Source organism: Perissodus microlepis, chromosome 17, assembly GCF_051167445.1.
Source record: "Perissodus microlepis isolate ML-2025 ecotype Zambia chromosome 17, ASM5116744v1, whole genome shotgun sequence".
NCBI classification, from domain to species: Eukaryota; Metazoa; Chordata; class Actinopteri; order Cichliformes; family Cichlidae; genus Perissodus; species Perissodus microlepis.
In genome coordinates this window covers 20,087,901-20,110,795 of record NC_140477.1, presented here as the reverse complement: position 1 = coordinate 20,110,795, position 22,895 = coordinate 20,087,901, and the positions used below count along the sequence as shown (strand labels likewise).

General features: G+C 42.4%; 1 protein-coding gene across 9 annotated transcripts in view; it reads right to left on the bottom strand.

The window, feature by feature from the left end:
- grip1 (glutamate receptor interacting protein 1) overlaps positions 1-22,895 on the bottom strand; it is a 66,244-nt gene that overhangs the window by 31,939 nt on the left and 11,410 nt on the right. For 2 of the 9 annotated variants that reach the window (XM_084909710.1, XM_084909709.1), the window contains exon 1: positions 14,565-15,268. The exons of 2 other annotated variants lie outside the window; for them this stretch is intronic. In XM_084909710.1, the coding sequence (XP_084765836.1) occupies positions 14,565-14,700 (136 nt within the window). In that variant the 5' untranslated portion in view covers positions 14,701-15,268. Of the gene's footprint in view, positions 1-1,202; positions 1,445-14,564; positions 15,280-22,895 lie in introns of those variants that run through there. 5 more of the 9 variants (XM_084909713.1, XM_084909714.1, XM_084909705.1 and 2 more) reach the window with 5 other exon arrangements.

Genomic DNA, 22,895 nt, shown 5'->3' with positions numbered 1-22,895 from the left:
TGGTTAAACAGTTAGTAGTTCAAGAATGGAGACAGTTTGTCTGAAGTTTCTGAACATTGAGGACCGCCACAACAGCAACATACAGCTAGTCAGCAGCAAACCACAAGACGGAAAGGGCAGCAACTTTTTCTTCCAACGAGGGGAAAATAAAAATAGCAGAGCAACATTCTCCTAATGCCATTCTGTAGATGAGTTACTGGTCAACTGTCTCAGACTGAGACCGCCACAACAGCAATGTACAGCCAGCTAGAAGGGAAACATGACAGGACAACAACTGAACTTAACTTAAAATAAGGAAAACTAGATGGTTCAGGGATGAAAAATTAAAAACAGCTGTTTCTATAGTCAGTAATCCAGAGAACAAACTCCAGATCAGCTGTCTTAGACTGCAGCTGGTGACGCAGTCCTTGTTCAGCTGAGTAACATGTTAACCAGCTCTCCACCTGCTGCAGTTTCTGGTTAGAGTGGCCATGTAGAACCACCATCACCAGCTGTGGTCTACAGCGGCAGACACTGAATTCATCTCACCAAGGGAGGACAGGCTTTCAGGACATCGAGGACCGCCACAGTGGCGACTTGTGCCGCCTGCTGGTAGGTAAACACAAGACAGAAAAGGCAAAAGCTTAACTTTTAAAATACAATTGAGGGACTGTGCATGGAGGAAAGATAGATATATATTTTTTTTTTAAAATGCTCAAATGAGTCATGAAATCTAATTGATCAGCCTAAATTGATGAATAAAGTTAGACGCTGGAGCCGACAAACACCTGAAGCTTCAAACTGAAGGAATTTCATAATCCTGATCGCTCTCTCAGGCTCTGCCTGCCCTGCTTTCTCTTCCCTGTTAATACAAACCATGAATATTACATTCATGAAAACAGGACCCCATGCTCGCTCGCTCACTCACTCACTCTCTCTAATGGTCTCTCGCCCCACAGCAACCTGCAGCCATCGACTGAATGAATCCATCAGGAGATCATTTACATCACCACACACACACACACACACACACAAACACACACACTTACAGCCGGCGTTGGTCATAAACAAGCCACTCTCTCTCTTTTCAATGTCAGCAGTTTACAGCAAATGTCTCTCGACCACTCCTGCATGTATGTTGCACATGAAATTCTGCTCCATCACACACACATCCTCTCTCTCTCTCTCTCTCTCTTCCTCCCAGTGTTCCTGTGTCTCTCTACCTTTGTTCACCCTGCGCAGGATCTGGCAGCGACATTTAAACGACACGGCGATCATGGTGAAGCCGAGCCGAGCGCCACCTCCCCCCCCAGCGCCATGCAGAAGACGTGCAGCCACCAAAAAAACCCTACACCTCCCAATCCTCTTCCTCGCTGTCTCGTCTGCAAATGACCGAATGACCGACGACCTCCTCCTCAAACAGAAACCATCATCGAGGCGCTTCCTGAGGCTCGAGAGAGAGGGTGGGAGGGAGGGAGGGAGAGAGAGAGAGAGAGAGTGCTGCAGATGTGAAGCGCCTCCATAAAATCAGAGAGGGGGAGGGTGGAGGAAGAGTCTGCGCAGATGGGAGGATGAAGAGGAGCGGGAGGAGGAGGGGAGGAAAGAGGCTGCCGTATCTCTGTGCTGGTTTGTAATGTGTGTTTGTGCAGCTGGAGGGAAGGAAGGATAGATGAAAAGGATTCTGATGTGCGACTGTGATAAGGAGACAAATGGAAGATGAAAAAAGGGACCTGAAGAAAATTATTAAAATTAAAAATGGAGGAACAAACATAAAAGAACAGAAGGAAAAAAGCAAAGAAATAAGAAAAAAAACTGGAGGGAGATGAAAAAGGATTACAGAGAGAGAGAAAATGAGAGAAGAAAGGGAGGGCATATTGAAGGAGATGAAACAAAAAGTGGAAGGATGGAGGAAAGGACTGAAAAATAAGGGAAGAAATAAGGAAAGGAAGGAAAGGAGGAAAGGTAGGAAGAAGAAGAAGAAAAGGACAGATAACAGGAAGAGAAAGGGAAGAATTGAAGGAGACAAGGAATAATGGAAGGAAGGGAGGAAGGAAGGGATGTGATAAAAGGAAAGCAAGAACATTAAAGAAAGAAGGAAATAAGGAAAAAGAAACAAGGAAGCAAGCAAGGAAGGAAAGAAACAAGAAAGGAGATGGAAATAAATGAAAAGAAGATAAAAGGAAATAAAGAAGGATGCAATGAAGGATGGAAGGAGACAGAATGAGGAAACAAAAAGCAAAGGGAACAAAATTAAAGTAAGAAAAGGAAAGAGGGACTGAAATGGATAAAGAACAGCAAGGTTGGAGGTCAGCAAAACAGGAGGGAAGGAAATGAGAAAGTCGAGAAGGAAAAAAGAAAAGCAAGGAACTGAAACATAACAGAAGGAAGCAAACGAGAGGAAGTGTGAAAGGAAACAAATAATGAAGAACTAAGAAGGAACGGAATGAGGAAGGAAATGGGAAAGTGAAGATTTAAATAAATAAAAAGGAAGGAAATAAGGAAAGTAAAATGGTGAGTGAAAGAAGGAAGCATGAAGTGCAAGGCAAAGGAAAAACACTGGGCCTTAAAGTGTTTCTGTGGACATCAGCTTGTGATGTGTAGACCGGAGTTTAAACCCTTAAAACTGAAAATTTCATCACAGGAATCTGAGTCTGCAGCCCTCTGGCCACCGCCGCAGTTTTCAGGAGTCAAACAGCAACAGATTTGTCTGCAGGAGGAGCGAGGTGACAAAGATAAACCTTTTAAATCGCTCAACGGGGAGCTGTAAAGGTACTTCAGAGCCTTCCCTTACCGCTCAGCATACGCAGCTGGTCTGATTTACATGATATGATTGGTCAGCTCCTGGGGGGCGTGTCCAGTAGCAGGTAGTGAAGTGGTCAGACATGTAGGTCAGTGTTTCAGATGCAGATTATTCTGGATTAGTGTCAGTGTGTGAGTATTAAAGGTATTAACAGTGATGTTACCATAACTGCAGTGAATGCGGGTCACTGTGTGTGTGTGTGTGTGTGTGTGTGTGTGTGTGTGTGTGTGTGTGTGTGTGTGTGTGTGTGTGTGTGTGTGTGTGTGAGAAACAGACACACACAGTTATTATATCAGGACGTTTTTGTTCATGTTATTTCCAATGAGGCATGCTGCTGCTGATCTCTGCCGCCTCCTGCTGGAGACACTGCAGCAGCACAACAGCAAGAACGGCAACATGAATTGATTTAGCTTTTTATAACAAACAAACTCATGAAACACAGAAAAAAAAGAAAAACCACAACAGCCACAGGACGAGTGGAGACCCTCTGTGATGTGTTTTAGTACTGAGGAAAAAAACAGAAAGGACAGCTGAATATCACGGATATCACTTTTATCATCTATACAAATAATATTTCTGCTCCGAGGGCTGTCACTGGACTTACACAGGATCTGTCACCTTTAAGGGTTAGAGTGAAAAGGAAAAGGGACAGAAAACTAATAAAAGGAGGGGGGAAAGGAAGGGAGAAAAAGCAAGGATGAAAGGTGAGAAAAAAGGAAGGAAGCATAAGAGGGAGAAAGAAGAAAGAAAATAAATAGGAAATGGGAGAACACAAGGAATGAAATAAACCCAGAAAACAGAGAAGGAAAAAAAACAAAATAGGAAAAAAGGGAATCAGGGAGGGAATTAAGGCAGGAAATAATACAGTGAAAAAAGGAACAAAATAAGGGCATAAACGAGCATAAATGAGGATGAAGAAGAAGGAAGGTGAAATGGTCCTTAGTTTGGAGGGTTTTTTACGCCATCGTCTTTCCTCTGTAGAAGTTTTTAACTTGTCAGGAAACTGAGATCAACAAGAAACGCCGGTTCTCCTGTCAGCATCACCCTCGTTATGTTGGCTGTAGCACGTGTTTTGAAGCTTTACATTAGTCGTTATGGTAACAAAACATGATCTAAAAGTCTTATCGACCCACAGTGAGCTCATAAGCTCAAGTTCTGGTTTTATGTGGTCTTGTTTCTGTTGTTTTCTGTGTCAGAATCACACTGAATGAATGCCACACACACACACACACACACACACACACACACACACAGGTTCTTTGATTTAAAACACAAAAACATTAAATATAAACTTTACAAGCAGAACGTCCTGTTTACAGCCCCACATCACTGATAAAACACAGAATAATGAAGTGATGAAACCCGTCCTGCTCATGTCAACACACACACACACACACACAAGAATGGCTGCAGCTGTTACCATGGAAACAAGCTGATGAATAATTGAGGGGAGAGAGCGAGCGACCCCAAGCTGCACAAAGACTGATTTTTGAGAGATGAAAGAAGTGTTCACACCAGCTCACACGCACAAACACGCACGCACGCGCGCACACACACACACACACACACACACACCTGCAGGTTATCATCACAGCCGGCAGCATTTCAAAACAACCAAATCAGAGAATAAACCCTGACATGTAGTGTGTGTGTGTGTGTCTGTGTGTGTGTTAAACGTGAGTTTGAGTCACTGTGCCATCGTCACATGCCACCACACACTCACAAAAACACTCAGAGTGCTAATGATGCCGTTACAGAGGTGGGTGGGGGAGGGGGGAGGAGAGGACGGATGTGCAAACCTTTAATTAGCGCTAACGGTCGCAGTCAGACTGACGGGTTCGCGTGTGTGTGAAGAACAGATGGGATGAACTGTCACTGCTGCCGCCACACTCGCTGTCAGACCCTTCAAGCAGATATCAATGCTGAATTTCCACCTATTAAAGGTTATTCAAAGTAGTCAGGACAAAATTTAAACCTGCCTTGTTCCCACTTACTGCTCCTTACTTACTATCATTTGAAATTAATCTTTTTCATCTCAGTAGAGAAGATGCATTGTAACAGCTGGAAAGCAGCTCTACTGACTTGACTTGACAACTGAAGGTAGGTTTGGAGAAGAAATGGTTAACTACGTCAAGCAGAACAAGAGGATGTGTATACTAGCAGATAGCAAAGAATTAAATGTTTCTACAATGAAGTCTTCTTTCATTTTTCTTCTACAGCAACGCACTCAAGCGTTAGTCTCAAAAACACCAATTTGTGAAGGGACGTTTAAATGAAAGTCGCTCTACACACACAAAAATGTATACTCCATTACTAAATGATACTAAAACCTTCTGGCAGTATCCATCAGATAAGACACTTATTCATAACCGTATCGATATCAACCAAGAACTGCTGCAAACACGCAGGTACACAGCCCTTCCCTTCACTAGCAACTGCACAGACAAGCTCCCCTCTTCCCTAGCAGCTGAACACACAGTCCCTCCCTTCACTCGTAGCTGAGCACACATATACATAGCGCCTCCTCTCAATAACAGTGAGGAGGAGCTAAGTATGTCTGTGCTCAGCTCACTAGCAGCTGAACACACACAAAGCTCCTCCCGTCACTAGCAGCTAAACACACACAGAGCTCCTCCCCTCACTAGCAGCTAAACACACACAGAGCTCCTCCCCTCACTAGCAGCTAAACACACACAGAGCTCCTCCCCTTACCAGCAGCTAAACACACACAGAGCTCCTCCCCTCACTAGCAGCTAAACACACAGAGCTCCTCCCCTCACCAGCAGCTAAACACACAGAGCTCCTCCCCTCACCAGCAGCTAAACACACAGAGCTCCTCCCCTCACTAGCAGGTGATTATGTGAACAGGAGTTTAAAAAACTGATCAACATTTTAGAAAGAGTTTCTGGAGGTCATTAAAGATCCTGTTTGAACAACATAAAATATTAAACACTTATAAATGTTAGCTTTGATTAAGCTCATGTTACTGTTATCTGTTTAACTATTAACAGTTACCCAGTAACCACCGGTTAAGTAATCATATGCAGTCAGTTCTGCCCATCTGTGACATTGTAACAGAAATGTTCTAACAAAGTAAAATTCCAATTATTAGAAAGCTAGGAAGTACAATATTAGAAAGACAAATTGAGCAGCAGCTCCAACAAAAGCTGAGAATTGAAGTTTAAGGAAAGCAGGATTTATCGCATTAGTTTGAGATACGTGTACCTAATAAACTGGAAACACTCTGAGGACTCTGAAGAGTAAAGAAAAGAAGGAAGTCGTTGTTCTTTAATTTAAAAGAACTAATTAAACATCAAATCCAAATAATGTGGAGAAAGTGCTGTGAGTCCCGAGAGGCCTGCAGATTAATTAAGGTGGATTTCTGCTCTACTTTCCGCCTCTCTGGTCGAGCGTGTTCATTGGCTGCAAAGATAATCCAGCGGCGAAAAGCACGCCGCCTCCGAACCAGCACGGATTCAATCTGAGCAAATGGAAAAAAAGAAGGAAACGTGGGCCGGCAGAGTCGAGAGGATCTAACGCAGTCACACATGAGAGCATGTGGGCGTGATGGCAGAGCTAACGGCAGCCGGGAACACAGGAGGACGGTTTCACCACTTCATCAGAAAAATCAGAAGCAAGAGTCGATAAAAAAAGAGAAACAAAATTACTAATTGAGGGCCAGCCCTCCCTCCTGCAGCCTGTTTTCCTCTTTAATCTCCATCATGTTGAACACAGGACCAGTTATGCTAATGAGGGCCTTATTTAAAGCTTTAATTAGCAAATTTTTCTGTGTCAACAAGCCTCACACAGCACAGGACTGCTGTGAACTCTTCGCCGTGTTACAGTCACTTCATTAAGGTGCAAATTTATACATCTTAATGTTTCAGCATGTAATGAGATCAGCGAGCACACGGAGAGGAGACGGTGGGCGGGCGGCGGGCAAGCCCGAGAGGGACAGGTGAGTTAGAGGTGTGGCCTGAGGCTGCAGACCAACACTTTTAACCTGTGCCCCTCAAAACTGGCAATACAAGGCTAAAAATACTCAATATTCTCGTATTTATTTATTAATATAAGTGATTAAGTGAAGTGATGAAACAAACAGTGGAGGGATATAACCACACATTAAGGTTAAAGGACAGCTTCAGGTCATTCCTCCCACCTGAACCATTTCAGAATCATGCTTATGTTTTTACAAAATGATTATATGAGATTCTTTTTATGAATCAACAGGAATCAAAGCTAAAAGATGAGCCTGGTATCGAATATAGGCAAAAAGAAGGTTTTCATATGCAATAATTAGTTTTGACTGGCCACCTATTCCACATGAGTTTGATTGATGTTAGGTTTAATGATCCCCCAGTTCATTTCCCATTTTACGAGTGCTGCAGGATAATGATTTTAGATTTTTGCACATCCCGTTCTCTCATCTCAAAATCAGGATTTTTTTGTTCAGGTCCATTTTGTTCTGCAACAAAAAATTATTTTATTATGTGCTATGTGATAGTTTATCCTTTAGGGTGTCTTACTCTTTTCCTTTTTCAAAGAACACCAGAAGACAAACACCAAGGAACTACATCCATCCTACACAAGCTTCGGGAAAATCATGAAAATACATTTTAACCAGTCACCAAAGTCCAACACAAAACAATCCTCCAACTCTTAAGTCCTGTAATGGCAGTAACGGTAAATCAGTGAGTTAAAATACTTAAAAACTTCTTCAATTAATGATCAACGGTGTTCTGAAACAACTTCTATGACTTTATATCCAAAACATCTGTGTCTTGTGTCGAAAGGATATCTGCAGCATTTGAACTCAATCTGGGGCACCCTTTCCCATAACACCGACTCGCACCATAGGATGGTGCCATGATCCAAACAGGCATTGAGAGTATAGTCTTATTTACAATAGAATCCACCTGAGGAAATAGTGATGTGGCAAAAGAAAAAAATGGCAAAATGCTGCCCCTGGTGGTGAAAGTTTTAGTTTAGCTTTGTAGAGCATAATTACAAAAAGTCCTTCCTCCACAGCTCGGTTCAGGTATTTGATTTCTTACTTACAAAAATCATGAAACAGTAAATAAAAGTTAGTATTTCTTCATTTTCATGAGGATAGAACTGCTACATTTTTTAGCACAGTCACAGTCAGCACAGCGATTGTTTTTCACAGCATGTATGCAACAAACATTCAAGACTCATCAGAGGACCCATCACACTGGCAACCAAGAAAATAAGTTATCTTTTAACTCAAACCATCATATTTTTCAGGACTTAACTGTGTAGTTTTGAATACATACACCCAAACTAGTAGTTTCATATTAATATTATATATATATTAACAATCTAACGATCCAGTTTGTGGCCTCTAACCTCCAACTTCTAAACTCAGGCACACAGTTTCCAGCTTCCAGCTTATAGCATCCAGGTAGCATCTAGCCTCTAAGCTTTTAGCATCTAGTCTGCAAAAGTTCCAACCTTCAGCTTCTAATTTCTAACCACTAATTTCTATCTTCTAGTTTTCAGTTTCCAGCCTCCAATTTTGCCATTTTAAGTAGAAAATAGTTATTTTCTGCTCTTGGATGTGAATCAATAGATATGAGACTGGTGTGTGAAACATTTGAGTTCAAATAAATTAAATCTGTGTCCAGAAACACAAATCAATACATCGTAAAATACTCAAATCAGCAGAAACTGACATGAGACTAGGGATGGGTACCGGTATCCGGTGCCATGATGGCACCGGTTCTGACATAAACGGTAGTAACCAGACCGAAAAGCAGCGCACATTTCGGTGCTTTATTTCGGTGCTTTTTTTTCCTGAGCTGTGATACACTTTAGATTCTAGCCAATCATTTTACGTTTCTGAGGATAGTAGGCGGGTCCAGGTACGTACGCTCTTTTAGAGCAGAGCTACAGATTAAAAATGCCCAAGGAGGACCGGTCAAATGTATGGCTGTACTTCACAGCAAAAAATGCAAACTCAGCAGCCTGCAACAAGTGCTTTAAGCTGATACTGTGATACTGTCAAAGGAGGTAACACCTCAAATCCGATGAAACACCTGGCGATGCATAGCGTTTTTTTTAAAAGCCGAGAAATGCGCCGTATTTGATAGCTTGCTGCGAGACCTCACTCCGTGCACATCTACTGCGGGTGGGTTGCCAGTTATTGGACCCGGAGCAACATCCCCCAAAAACCCGAAGAATAGAGTCCTGGCCCCTAGCCCTGCCAGTGTAGCAGAAATGATGACGGATGATGATGGCAGCAGCAGCCGTTCTTCTCTGCGCGAGTAGCTTAATGTTGTTCGTGTGTAATTTACGTTGAGTAGGCTAACCACGTTATTAAATTAATGCATGTAATGTGAACTAGCAAACATCATCATAGCTACATGCGGCTGTCTTCTTGTTTGATGGCAGATACTCCCTTCACCCTGGCCAAAAAGGCTAAAATGACCAAAGAAAAAGTGGAAAACAGTTAAACATGAGAGGTTTTTGGATAAAGTTTGTGTTTTTTCCATTGTTTAAGCACTGCTTCCAGCCAAGAGTGATACCATATATGCCCCATAGCTGCAGAAAAGGCTAACATTGTTATCTTTTTACAAAAAAAACAGCTGAACATGAGAGGTTTTTGGACAAAGTTGGTGTTCTCCATTCTTTAAGCACCGGTTTGAGCAGCGTTTAAGCACCGGCACCGTTTCAAAAGTACCGGTTTGGCACCGGTATCGGATAAAGCCTAAACGATACCCATCCCTACATGAGACTGTATAATATTTACAAATGATAGAGAAAATAAAAACAAACATCCCCCACAACAACTTAAAAAATAAAGTGCAGCCGTTTATCTCAATGGTTTATAATTTTGGTAACAAACAGACAAACCAATCCGGTCACAGCGCTCCCTTGGTGCAGGTAACAATGTTTTCTCCCTTTTTGCTGATTTTCTGTCGTGCGTTAAGGTGAATTCTAGGAGGGAGCGTTTCAGACACGGTTAAATGGACTCGACTTTAAAGGACTGCATGGAGGCTTCACCGGACAACCTGCTCTACCTCCTGAGGCTAAACGCAGACGCCGAAGTGAGCATTACAGACCAGGACCAGAAACAACTGATGTCATCTTTGTGTGAATGTTTTATTCATGAACTCTTTAAGATGCTCGGTCCAATAAACCAGGTTAACAAGGTCAAACCAGATTGAATCAAAGAGGAAATACGGGACGAAAATCACCCTAAACAAGGAGTGAGGAGAGGAGGAGAAAGAGAGTGTGTGTGTGTGTGTGTGTGTGTGTGTGTGTGTGGGTGTGTGTGTGTGTGTGTGTGTGTGTGTTAGCCAGTCAACCAACCTTAAAGTGCTTTCATATACAATCACACGCTGTGATAAACACACACACACACAACCCCGTTCAGCTATCTTAGTGAGGACCTTCATTGACATAATGCTTTCCCTAGCCCCTTACCCTAACCATTAAAAATGAATGCCTAACCCTAACCCTTACCCTAAACCTAACCATAACCTAATTGTAACCCTGACACTAAAACCACATTTTGAGCCTCAAAAACGCCTTTAAATGGCTTCAAATTTGTGAGGACCGGGTTGTGTGTCCTCAGTAGTGACTGTTGGTTCTCACAAGTATAGTAGAATGCAGATTTCGGTCCTCACAAAGATAGCTAGACAGGAACACACACACACACACACACACACAGCTAGCCGGTAGCTTTGAGAAATGCCTCCTGGCAGCTCTGCACTATACACACAAATGGTTTATTTTCACACAGGAATAATAAGTTCAGTGTCAGCTATTAGCATCCAAACACGCAAATATGTTGCTCTTAATTATTAAATAATTAAATTTACAGAGATTCCACAAAGGCTCCAGAAGGTGTGTGGATTTCTTTTTGTTTAATGTGTGCAGAGAATCGGTCCAAATGTGTTCCTCGAGTTCATTCAGAAACTTCTGAGACACCAAAGTGCCGCTCACGTCGTCTGCTCGCCGCCCGCAAACACTTCTTAATAGGTGTAAACAGTTTAGAAGATGGCAAGTTCAAGTCCTGCTTGAGTTTTCTCTGCAGGGAGACAGATGGAGACGGGCGAGGCGTGAACCAGAGTTCAACCAAAAATATAGGCAGTTTTTTCATTTTAGCTCAGCTGACAGTTTTCTAAGAGGAACGTGTCAGAAACACACTTTCCTAGAAGCATGTGGACACAAAGAAGTTTCTGAGGGTGGATTTCACTTGAAAGCATTTCAGAAAACATTATCTTGATTTTGAAAAAAAAAAAAAAAGCCATCAGGAGGACTGTGAAGGTGAAAAAATAAACTAGAGCACAGTAAGCTTCAATTTATCACTACCTGACTGGTTCCTTTGTTAACTCCCAGCTCAGCTCCCATCGTCTCATCAGAGTTAAAAATAAAGAAGAAAAACTTCAGAATGTGCTTTAAAAACACATCAGAGGGCAGCAGAACAAACAGAATCACAATCAGAGACCAGAATAGAGTCAAGACAAGACCAGAATAAACTGAAATTCACAGCAGATCATTACCCGACAAGGGTCTAACCTCACTCCTCCTGCCCTAAAGCTTAAACTCCTCCTGCTTTATCACCTGCTCTTTCTGTAACATGAAACTAAATTTGCAACATGAACGTCATGTTTTGTTCTCTAAGAACTTAAAATAGCGGCTGAGAACATAAAACGATCAGGAAGGTGTTTGCAGACAAATTTAGGAAGCGGGTTATTTTCTCGAAGACAAGTTTTTAAACCAGATGAGGCGCCCCCTGCTGGATATCAGAAAGAACATCATTTAAGACACCTCAGTATTGGCTTCAATCTTCACTCCTGGAAGCTACGTCCATCTGTTGCATATATCAGAGTTATATTGATGGATAACCTCGAGCACCGATGATGATCAGACTGATCAGTGATAATTTACCAATATAGGTGGTTGTTAGCTTATTTTTGCATTAATGCAGGGGGCCGAGTGGGTGAGAAAATTGCAGTAAAGTTTTTTTTAAAAAGCAAAAGAGAAGAATAGATTCACTGCTTATTACAGAATGCTGGCCAGACCCACTTTAGATCAAATTGGGCTCTTTGTAGCCCATGAACTAAAATAAGTTTGACACGCCTTCGCTGACGCGTCAAAGTTACATCATCATCATCATTAAGAGATTCGTATTAAAGTGAATCAGCCTCGCTAAGTGACCAACACTTCCATCGAGTTCAGCTGTCTTATTTCTGTCTGCAGGTGACGTGAACGCTGCTTGTGTGCAGCGACGCTCGTTAAACTTCATTTGTCGGTGAAAGACTCGGCTGTTTGTGTGGCGAGCTCGATGATGAGTGGAGGAGAGACTGGTGACACGTTTTACACAATTACAAAGCGGACTGGACGAGTTCGTCGAGCTATGAAGAAGACAAAAGGCAGGCAGATGTTATGACTTAATAACACTTCATCTGCTCAACTGATGTCCATCCACTTCAGTTCACTAATTACTACAGACTGAATCATTAATCGATAAGCGAACGAGGCTCTTCAGCTGGGACAGCTTACATTACTTTCTCTTCTTGCTGGAAGTGGGAAATAAACTCCCCGGTGTGCATCAGGGAGGGAGGATTGCGTGATCCCACGATAACACTATGGAGATCACTCAAGCCTAAGACAAAGTCCACAGAAGAACAAAGAAGGAGAAGAAACCAATTCATATGATCCAGGTCCACACCTGTGAGGCTAAAAACAAACCTGCATCTCCACCACCAGACTGTAAACACACCAAACTTACAGTTAAACAAATCAAAAATCATAATGTCTGTCACAATATGTATTCATTCAGTCATAAACAGCATGAAATGGAGGAGATGGGTTGCAAAGCAACTTGCAGATGCACAACAGCTGTAGGCAGGCTAAAGCAGCTTATATGGCTGCTAATAAGACGTCTAGAAGAACACCAGCAACGTCAGAAACAGGCTTCATTTATCCACAAACACAGAGGACGAGTCTGGAGTGTGCTTAACTAGTCGATCTCAGTAGATCCACCAGCATTAGCTTTGTTGTTTCTGCTGATGCTCTATAAAAGTAGCCGAGTGTAAAATAAGTGTAAAAGGAACCCCCAGATATGGGTCACAAAAAGACAAATTATATCTAAATGTAATTAAAGATCAGATAATTAAAGTGGAAGTGTGAGCGCCTAGAGCTAAACACATTATTCACGACTTAGTGTATCACGATCTGCTCCTGATGGGGGAGGAAATCCCGACTGGTCATATTTGGAGCAAAAGTTTCGTAGGTTCAGTCAAGAACATGGAACAAAAAAGGAGTAGAAACTACCGCAGGACCCCAAAGAAGGACTGAAGCGTGCAGACTAGAACAACACAAGACGTCAAACCTGGAATTAGTGTGCGTTTTCCCACATTGTTCACATTCCTTCCTGCAGTAAACATCCTGCCCTGTTATTACCCACAAACCACCTGGTTCATGTCATCTGAATACCTGAGTGAGCGTGTGTGTACTGTAACTGAGCAGCTTCACTAACGACCTTCATCTATAATACAAGACCTTAAACACACACACACACACACACACACACACACAGTGAGAAGAGCAGTATTTCCATCCCTTCACAGGACTAACCTCAAAGTCTTCACCCTGAACTTTACTCCATCACCTTTAAGAGGACTCAAACTTCTACACTGAACCAAGGTGAGTCTTTTACAGTAAAAAAAGCAAAAAACATACACACAGATAAAGCTACCATCACAAAAACACACACACTCACACACACCCTACTAACCCTGAAATTTGTTCCTTCATCTTACAGGGACTCGAGCTTTGTCTCCATGAGGACATCGAGTTAGCGCAGTACGAGAATATAAAGACATGCGTGTCCCCACAGGACATTTAATTCAAACTTCAAAGTCTTCATCTCCTCTTGGGAACTCATTTTAGTTCCCCCAAATTGGACTAGCTCTAAGTTCCAAGCCTTCAACCTGAAATTTTCTCGATTACGGTGTTTTTCCCTTCATAGGGCTCGCTCTTTATTTAGACTCATTTTTTGTTCCCATAAGGAAGTCAAGTCCCTACAGTGTAAGAAGAGCAAACACAAATACGTCAAACCAATTACAATAAGACACACGTACAGCCCCCCCCCCCCATTATATCATTACTATATATAGGACTCGCTTTTTGTCCACATGTGCTTCCACGTAACCCATAAATACAAGACCTCACACTCTATTTCCACCACTTTAAAGGTCTCGAGCCAACCCTGAAAGTCTTCACCCTGACATCTGCTCCCTCACCTTACGGGGGAGGTGGAGTGCAAGAAAGTACCTACAAGCCAGTGTCCCAGGAAACAAATTAAAATAGCACACACCCATGGAGTCGTATTTCCATCGCTTCAGAGGATTTACGTTTGTCCCCTGAAGGAAGTTGGGACCCCACATTACAGAAAAATTAGTGCATAAATGTCCCCCCAAAACACAAAAATTAAAAGACATCACACACACTCATTGGATTTCTTTTACTTTTGAGGAGTCGAGCTACCTGTAATATCCTCGTCCCTGAAATTACAGCAATTTTGTCCCCTTGAGGAGGTCCCCACAGAGCACTAAAGTAAACACACTCGAGTCCCCACAATACATTTAAAACGGCGCACACCAACACAATCTAGGCCACTTTGAGTGCCATAATCTGTTGATAAGCCTCTCTCTCTCTCTGCATCATCTCTCTACCTCACTCGCTCTACAGTAGGACAATAAAACAAAGCCTCTCTCTCTTTCTCCATTGTTTCTTTATGGGACTCACTCACTCAGTAGGTGTGTGTTGTACTTGCTGGTGTAGTAGTAAACGTCTTCGTAGCCTTCCTGGTAATCATCATCCGCCCGGTACCTCCTCCCTCGCCTCCTCCTGCTCAGCAGACGTAGCAGGGCCAGGAACCGCTCCATCCCCACCACCTCCACCACAATCACACTGGGTCCAAACTGGGCCGGGCTTCGCTGCAAGCTAACAGCAAGGCCAATAACGGTGAGGGCTAAGCGTTTATTCCACACAGAGAGATAGAGAGAGTGAGATCAGGTTTCCGCCTCCTCGCCTCCTCTTTCTGCTGCGCACACACACACACGCACACACCTCTGGATATCACACACACACACACGCATTAGCGCACATGTAACACACACACACACACACTCCCTCACACACTCCCTCACTCGCTCGCTCTTTGTATTCTCTCCTCTATCTGCAGCCTCCCTCTCCTCTGTTCCCATCTTCTTTCGGCTGTTGGTGCATCTAGCCGGGTTCAGCCAATCACAGAGCTCGCAGCTCACAAACACACACACACACACACACACACTTTGCTCGCTTGCTGCTCTCGCCCTCTAACACACCACTCCTCCATCTCAGCCCTTCATCCTGCACTTCCTTTCCTTCATTAGATCCTTCCTTCCTTCGTTATCTTGTCCCTCTATTTCCTTCCTTCCTTCAATCCTTCCTCTTCTTTCTCTTCCTGTCTTCATATTTCCCTTCCTCTCCTCCTCTTCCTCCTCATTCATACACTTCATTCCAGCGTGGGGGGAGGGGAGCCGGTGAGTGAATTCCTCAGAGTCTTTTGTAAGTGTACCAAGAGGAGGAGAGAGGAGTGGGGTGGAAACGTGCAGGTAACTGGTGGAAAACTGGGATAAAACCAGATTTCAGGAACTGAAAACCAGGATTATCCTCCTGGTATCAATATCAAGGTCCTGTTTGGGGTTTGGGAGAGCACTGGTGTAGTTTTACACTCGATTCAGGAAACAAATGAAGACACAAACCACAGACAAAAGACGTGAAACCCGGATGAACATCAACAAAGAGCTCTCAGGTTCCATTTACCTCAGAAACAAGTGAACAACATCTGCAGTCACCTTTGGAGCACATCTGGCTGACAACATCAACTCAGGGACAGCCACAGGTCCACCTTACATAATTACTGACCTTTTAGGCCACATCTGGCCCTGCTAACCTTTGCTGTAACCGACATAAATCCCAGCTCCTTACTTTTTGCCTCATCTAGTTCTTGACAACCGTTGGAGTTGCAGTCCAAAGCCTAGCTTGTGACATCTGGGCAAAATCTGGCCCGAACAACTCTCGCTGTACGTCACAGCCATACTGGCTTGTGACTTTTGAGCCACCTCTGGTGTCAACTCATAGACAGCTCCAAGTACAATTTATATGTTTAGTGGCATTTGAGGAACATCTGGCTCATCCAACCTTTTACATAATTGACATCTGGATCACATCTGGATCATCCAGCCTTTGCTGTAACCCATGTAAAGCTCAGCTTGTGACGTTTGGGCCTCATCTGGTATCAACTCAAAAACAGCTGCCAGTACACACATTCAAACACACATTAGGTGATATTCGAGGAACATCTGGCCCTGACAACCTCTACTGTAACCCACCTCGATATCAGTTTGTGACTTTTGGGTCACATCTCAGGCATTACAGCTAAGACTGTATTTTTTTCCCCATTTAAACTACATTTACAGCACAAAGAAAGAACTTGTAAATAGATCATATTGTATATATACTGTAAACTTGCAGGATGTTTGTCAGGTTAGTGAATAATTGTGTTACACAATCATAATAAACTTTTGGTTTCAAGCTCTTATACTTTTCCTGCTTGCATCACACAAAGAACTGATCACTCCATCGCTGCCTCGTATATGTTACACCGTGAAAAGCCCGACTGTAACGGGGTAATCAGTGTTATTCACCTTCAGTGTTTTGAACACCTGACCAGTGTATAATCCCTGCAGGTGTTCTTGGTTGGCCACCCAGAGTCTACACAACCTCCACAGAGACCTGAAGTCCTGACCTCACGCTTCCTGCATCAAAAGGGTCTGGTCAGGATAATAAATGGAGACACTTGTGCTAAAGCAAGGACTAAACAACGCTGAAAACAGCCTCCACTCTGAGTCGGTGGATGCAATCTGCTGAAGTAAGCCTGCTGCATGATGGCAGCATCCTCTGGTACCTGAGTACAAGGCTTCACAATAACACGGGCACTAAAGATCCTGAAACACCTTCATGATTATATCCAGCTGCTGACAACATCTGAGAGATTTTTTATTAAAGAATAAAAAATAGCCAACTTTTGCTTTTACCCTCATCTCCATTTATTTTATATTTATGCAATAATCGTTTTTTGTCTTTTGCTGATCGGAGCTACGCTGCTGACAGATGTTTAGAATTCATCATATGATATATGCCGTCATTTTACTCTACCTTATTTATTGATTAATAAAAATGATTAAATCACAATGACAAATAAAGAGAAGAAGCAAAAAAGAAAATAAAAACATGATCATGATCAAAAATGATATACGAAAACACTGACAAAATGAAACATAAAATAAAATAAATAATAAGTTACTGAAAAATTATACTTTCAGCAATGATGAATAAAGTGTGCAAAAAAAATAGGTAATAATATTTGGCATTAGTTAAAAAGCATAAAATATGACTATATTAATAAATAAGATACGTTACACAAAATACAGTAAAAAAATAAAAACGGAACATAATAACAAAATAAAAATAGAAATAAGTGTAATAATAACAAGTAAAAATTAAACACATGTTTTTAAAATAAAATAAATAAATAACCAAAACTGGAAAAAGAGTATTTTTAAAAAATAAGGCTAAATAAATCCTGGCAGACTTACACACCGCCTATGGTCCGACTCCAAACTGCAGGAAATCTTGTGAACTGGAATTGATCTCAGCGGGCGCATCTTCAACCAAAATCTTCAACCCAAAAATAAACATCTGAGAAAACTGTAATGTTCTGATTTTTCATGCCAGGAAAAATATAAAATATAAAATATAATGTACAACATAGAAACGCTGAAACACGTCCCATTGGACTTCATGATCTGCTCGGGTCAAACATTTAGCACAATGTGTCGTTTCTTTCTTGAATATGTTGACGTGAACGTGAACGACAGCTTTTGTTGTTTTTGCGTAAAACTCTGAGCGACGGTCATGACATGATAACTGATCACAAGGACGGAGGTATGAAAAGATCCACGCTGAGCACGATTATTACTGTTACTGTTAGTTAGATTTGTTTGTGTTTGGTTGTCAACAAGTATCACAATTAAGTAAAAGCAAATCTAAATATCTAATGATATATGTATAAAAAATAAAACAATAAAAACTATAGGGAAAAAATAATCAGTACAAAAAAAAATAAAAGCATAAAGTTTGTTTATATAGACCAAACTATATTGATGTTTATTGGGGGAAATCATCACAACATTTATCAATAATGAAAATAATCTGGCCTAGTTTTAAAAGCAGCTTTACAGATGTTGCTATTTTTGGTTTTTAACAGCTACACACTCGAGTACAACCCTCAAGTATTTGAGTAAATGTGATTCAGCTTCAGAAAATCTGCTGAAGGCAGCACGCAGCGAAGGACAGACTGCTGTGAAATCATAATAAAATATTTCTACAGTTTAAATTCCTTTTTTTTAAAAATTCGTTTGCCAAACGGTGGATTGGAGGGGAGCTTGCCGCTCGTCCAACTGGGTCCCAGTCGGCCCTGTTGGCTCAGGAAATGACAAACGGGAGGGGGGCAGCAGATTGTGATCAGAGGGTATTTTAATCATGCACATAAGGAGGAGATTAACCAGGTTACTGAGTGTTTGAGGGTCCCGAAAACGATCAGAGCGGGGACAGACTTCACGCCAAAATTTGGCCGTCAGGCTCTGGGACTGTTCTTAAGCCAAGAGTATGACGGCTCGCGGCGGCATGAGATTTCTACAGAAAGAGAGGGAAAACCCAGAATATCACCAGAGATGAGTTTAGACACAGGTGAACTGGTCCAGGCAGGTAAATCTGGACCTTTCCTCTCTGTGTGGCCATCACACTCAGCCCCTCTCCAATGTGACTTTTGACCTCTGACACACAGTGACTGACAGCTGGTCGCCAGGGTGTTCAGTGACAGTCAGAAAGCCCTGTCTCTGAGCTGTGAGTGCTGACCTTTGACCCCTGTCATGTCCTGGAAGCTCATGTTTCCCATGCTGCGCTGAAGCCTGACAGGCACAAAACTGCTGATGGAAAAATGACAGCACACACACACACAAACACACATATATACACACGCTCTCATAGTAAATGCATCGATTACTGGATCAGCAGCGGGAGTGAAGGAGAAGCTTCAGATTTTGTGGATCCTGCTGCACTGACACCTTTTGGCGCCTGATAAACACATTTTGAAGCTGTTGGCAGAATAAAATCAGCACTCTGCTTTCATCCAGGTGAGAATGAAGTCATGTGGAGTCAAGGTTTTGTTTTTTTTTGTTCCACTCTGAAAGTGACGTTTACACCCGGAAGGAGAATCTGCTGCAACCATCTCCAAACAGCGTCACGTCTTAGACTGTGCACGTGATTTATTTTCCTTTTACAGTATAAGAAACACAAATCTAAGGCACATGACTTAAAGCTTCAGAGCACAACTGCAGACCACGCGTGAACCGAGCAGCTGGATCTGCTTTCATTTCTAAGAATTTCTGATCTCACAGCGACTCTAAAACTGAATCAGTTGCAGCTCAGGTCTGCTAAATGTTATAGATGCAAACCTGTCTATAAGGGCCTCTCTGCCGGGTTTAACTCAGCATGTCGTTGTCTAGTGCAGGAGATGTTTAAAGGTTGCAGCACTCGCTCGTTGCTAGCAGAAAACTAGCTGATTAGGAAGATTACACTTATCTCAATGAGACGTTTTCCTGTGTAATAATATTCAACATGGCTATCAATACATTTTTCAAAAAAATGCCTCTCTGTGTAAAATGGGTTTAAAAACTGTGGGATACTGTTTTTCCGTGATTTGAACCGAGGGAAGAAATCGTGGCAGGATCAGCCTGATATTATTTGTATCCCGCTGTAACTTTACTGTATAAAGAGCTAACATCTCCAAAATGTCAGGAGTAGTTAGTCATTACAAGAAGTGTTTGTGAACTAAAAATCATAATGTGGGATACTGTTTGTCCGTGATTTGAAGAGCCCAGCGCTGCTCCTGAAGGGAAAAGCAATTCTGCAGGGGAGACCTACCTTGGCACTTGTGCAGGTGAAGCCAAAGGGAATTTGATATACCTTTATTAGTCCCACAAGGGGAAATTTCATAAGGCTGCCAACCTATTGCACGCAATGGTGGCGCCATCTTACCCTCCGACCATACATACATTGCACAAAACATCACATGGGGAAGACAGGTCAGAGAGGTATAACAATGGAAAAATGCACCACATGAGGAAAGATAAGGAGAAAAAAATAACCCCCCAGACTGAGCTCCAACAGGGAGATCAGTTTGAGAACAGAAAAAAAAAAACACCTCTGCACATAGCACATGAAAAAACTCTTAATACACCAAAGAAACACATGACAAGCAACAGGGGTGGGTAAAGGGTGAGAGACAGCCTGTGTGCAGGTCTCCTTGATCCACCGTCAGCATCGGAAGGGAATAAGTGTCGAAGGCGTTTGGAAAGGGAGGGGGGATGAGTGTGTGCATATCAGTGTATATGTATGTGTGTGCGTGTCCAGAGTTCAGCTGAGACGGTGTCGTTCGCCCTGCTAGGCTAAGTAAACAGTCTTCCAGCCAACCCAGGTGGCCTTGCATAGAATGGGAAGGAACAGACTAAACAGTCGTTATCGGGGAGTTTTTGTTTGGCTCCAGCCTTGAGACCGCAGCTGGCGCCGAAGGGGTATCCGCATAAGTGATGGTGGTTTTTACTTTAGTGCGAAATATGAATTTCAAAGCAGTTCTACAGTCCAACACTGGTCTCTCAATCTCCCGTTGGAGAGCCGCGAGCTTCGCCATACTTGCGTTCTGTGATGTTGTCATTTCTTGTGCTCAAGGAGCCGACTCTGAGAACTCACGACAGTGTGCCTCCCTGATATGCTTCACCATATTTTCTAGTCTTTGGCTTAGAATGAAGTTGGTTTGGAAACATATTCAGCGATGCTTCATCTCCTGCTTTGCGTTTGTGTGGCCGCCCCGTGCTAGCAGTGTCCAAGCGTTTTGTTTTTTTTACCCTTTTCATACCGCGCCCCCCCTGCAATGGCTCTGCGCCCCACCTAGGGGGCGGGCCACACACTTTGGGAAGCTCTGCTCTAAACTAACACAGGATGTCATGCTGGTCATTTTTCACCTTTTTCCTAATGTTTGATTAGTGAGTTCATGGTGAAAGCAGCTGCGTCTCTGCCTGCATGGCTGGACTACGGTACGGTCGTTCAGACAGTGTTTTTAAATTTTCTCGCATGAGCTGCTCTCACAACACAAGAGCTGCCATTAAATGTGAGGGAAGAAAAAAAAAAACAAAACACATCAGCGGGCCCTAAAATTAGACTAGCTCCGCCTCCCTCACCTGTCAGACACGCCTGAGGGCTTTAACGGCCCTCCAGGTGCCAGCCGGGCAGATGGTCGAGTCACATTTACTGACACAGGTGAAAAAAGAGAGAGACGGAAAGGGAGAGTGATGCTGCTGCTGCTAAAAATGACAAGTGAGGCTTCATTTGCATATCGCTGTCAGGATTCTGCTGCTCTGCAACCTGATTGGCTGCCTGCCTGTGTGTGTGTGTGTGTGTGTGTGTGTGTGTGTGTGTGTGTGTGTGTGTGTAATCCATTTCTCCACGCTCCTCTCTGAGAAAGACTTTATACTCTACCTCCCCCTGGTGGTCACTCAGAGAAGCTGCAGCTTTTAAAAGACAAGTCTGAGGAGAAGACAAAAGTGTCAGACGCTTTAGACGTCCAAATCCTGCCAAAAATACCCATGATTTAGCTGGGCAGACGTGCAGACAGCGATTGATAAAGCCGGAGGGAGGACAGCAGAGACGTAGAGACCCAGAAACCAGCAGAACAAAAGAGAGCCTTAATGGACTGCTGAGTGACTGACCCTGATTCCTAATGGACACAAACACATGACGCATTGACTTTCATTCATTCCCCAAAGGGTCGGCCTAACCTGAACACAGACCAGAGGGAAAAAAAATAAAAAAATAAAAAGCAGCTGGGCAACAGCTGTCAGGAGCCACACAGATTCATCTCAGAGCAACAAAGAGGTTCAGTCAACAGGAACTCGTGTTATTGATCCAGAGGGGATCGTAATCCATCACACAGTGATTGGGCATTTCAGAAATCTAAAAGTTAGTTTTAGACTTGCAATTAAAAAATTTTGTTTAATTAAGGGACATTTCTTCCAGCTGCACCACTTTAATTGCTTTCAGTTTAAACAGGCTTTTATTTGAACACCTGGATTAACAGCAAAAGCAAACATGTAGGTTTGAAATGAAATAAAGATTTTTATTGCGAGTTAACATTTTCCTAGTTTTACACTGCTTTTACAACCTGACATGGAAAGTGTAGCAGCCTACATGAGAGTTATCTATTTCTATTCATATTTAAAGAGCTGGCTATTTTCAGCCAGCCTGGAAGATGAAATATGGCATTTTTAATTCATAATAAAAGTCGCACCTTTATGGTTGTGCCACCCTGAAATCTGAGAGCAAACAAATCACTGGAAGTTGTTTTAATAATTACAACGGTTTTGAATGTATTGCTGCTGATAAATATATATATAAAAATATAAATGTATTATTTTCAGCGTTATATACAATAAGGATTTTTGAATTTATCATTAAAACAACTGCGCCACCGTTTTGGTGTTCAGATATGAAACTATAAAAAAATATTAATTATTTGAATGCAGTCAAAATAGATTCAAACTAAAACAGTTTTTCAGGATGAAGTCCTGAAATCATGTATTAGAAATAAATTATTTTAAACAGAAATGATGCAGAGACACAAAGATCAGTCTGCACGTGGCATCATTAACCTGAATATGAACAACAGAAGTGACTTCATCAGACTCCAATGACTCTCCTCTGCTTACAGAGAGAACTTTTCACTTCTGCTCATCTTTTCTTCATCATTAACAGTTTCAGTACTTTTATTTCCTGGTATTGAAGCATCTGCTGCTCTGGTTTTCAAGTAGTTTGTCACTTATCTGCTAGCATAGCATTGCCCTTTTGCTGTTGTAGCAGCCTTAGCCGCTGCGACCCTTTATGGTTATTTGTGCCGAGAGCTTCTTGTTAATGTTTGCAG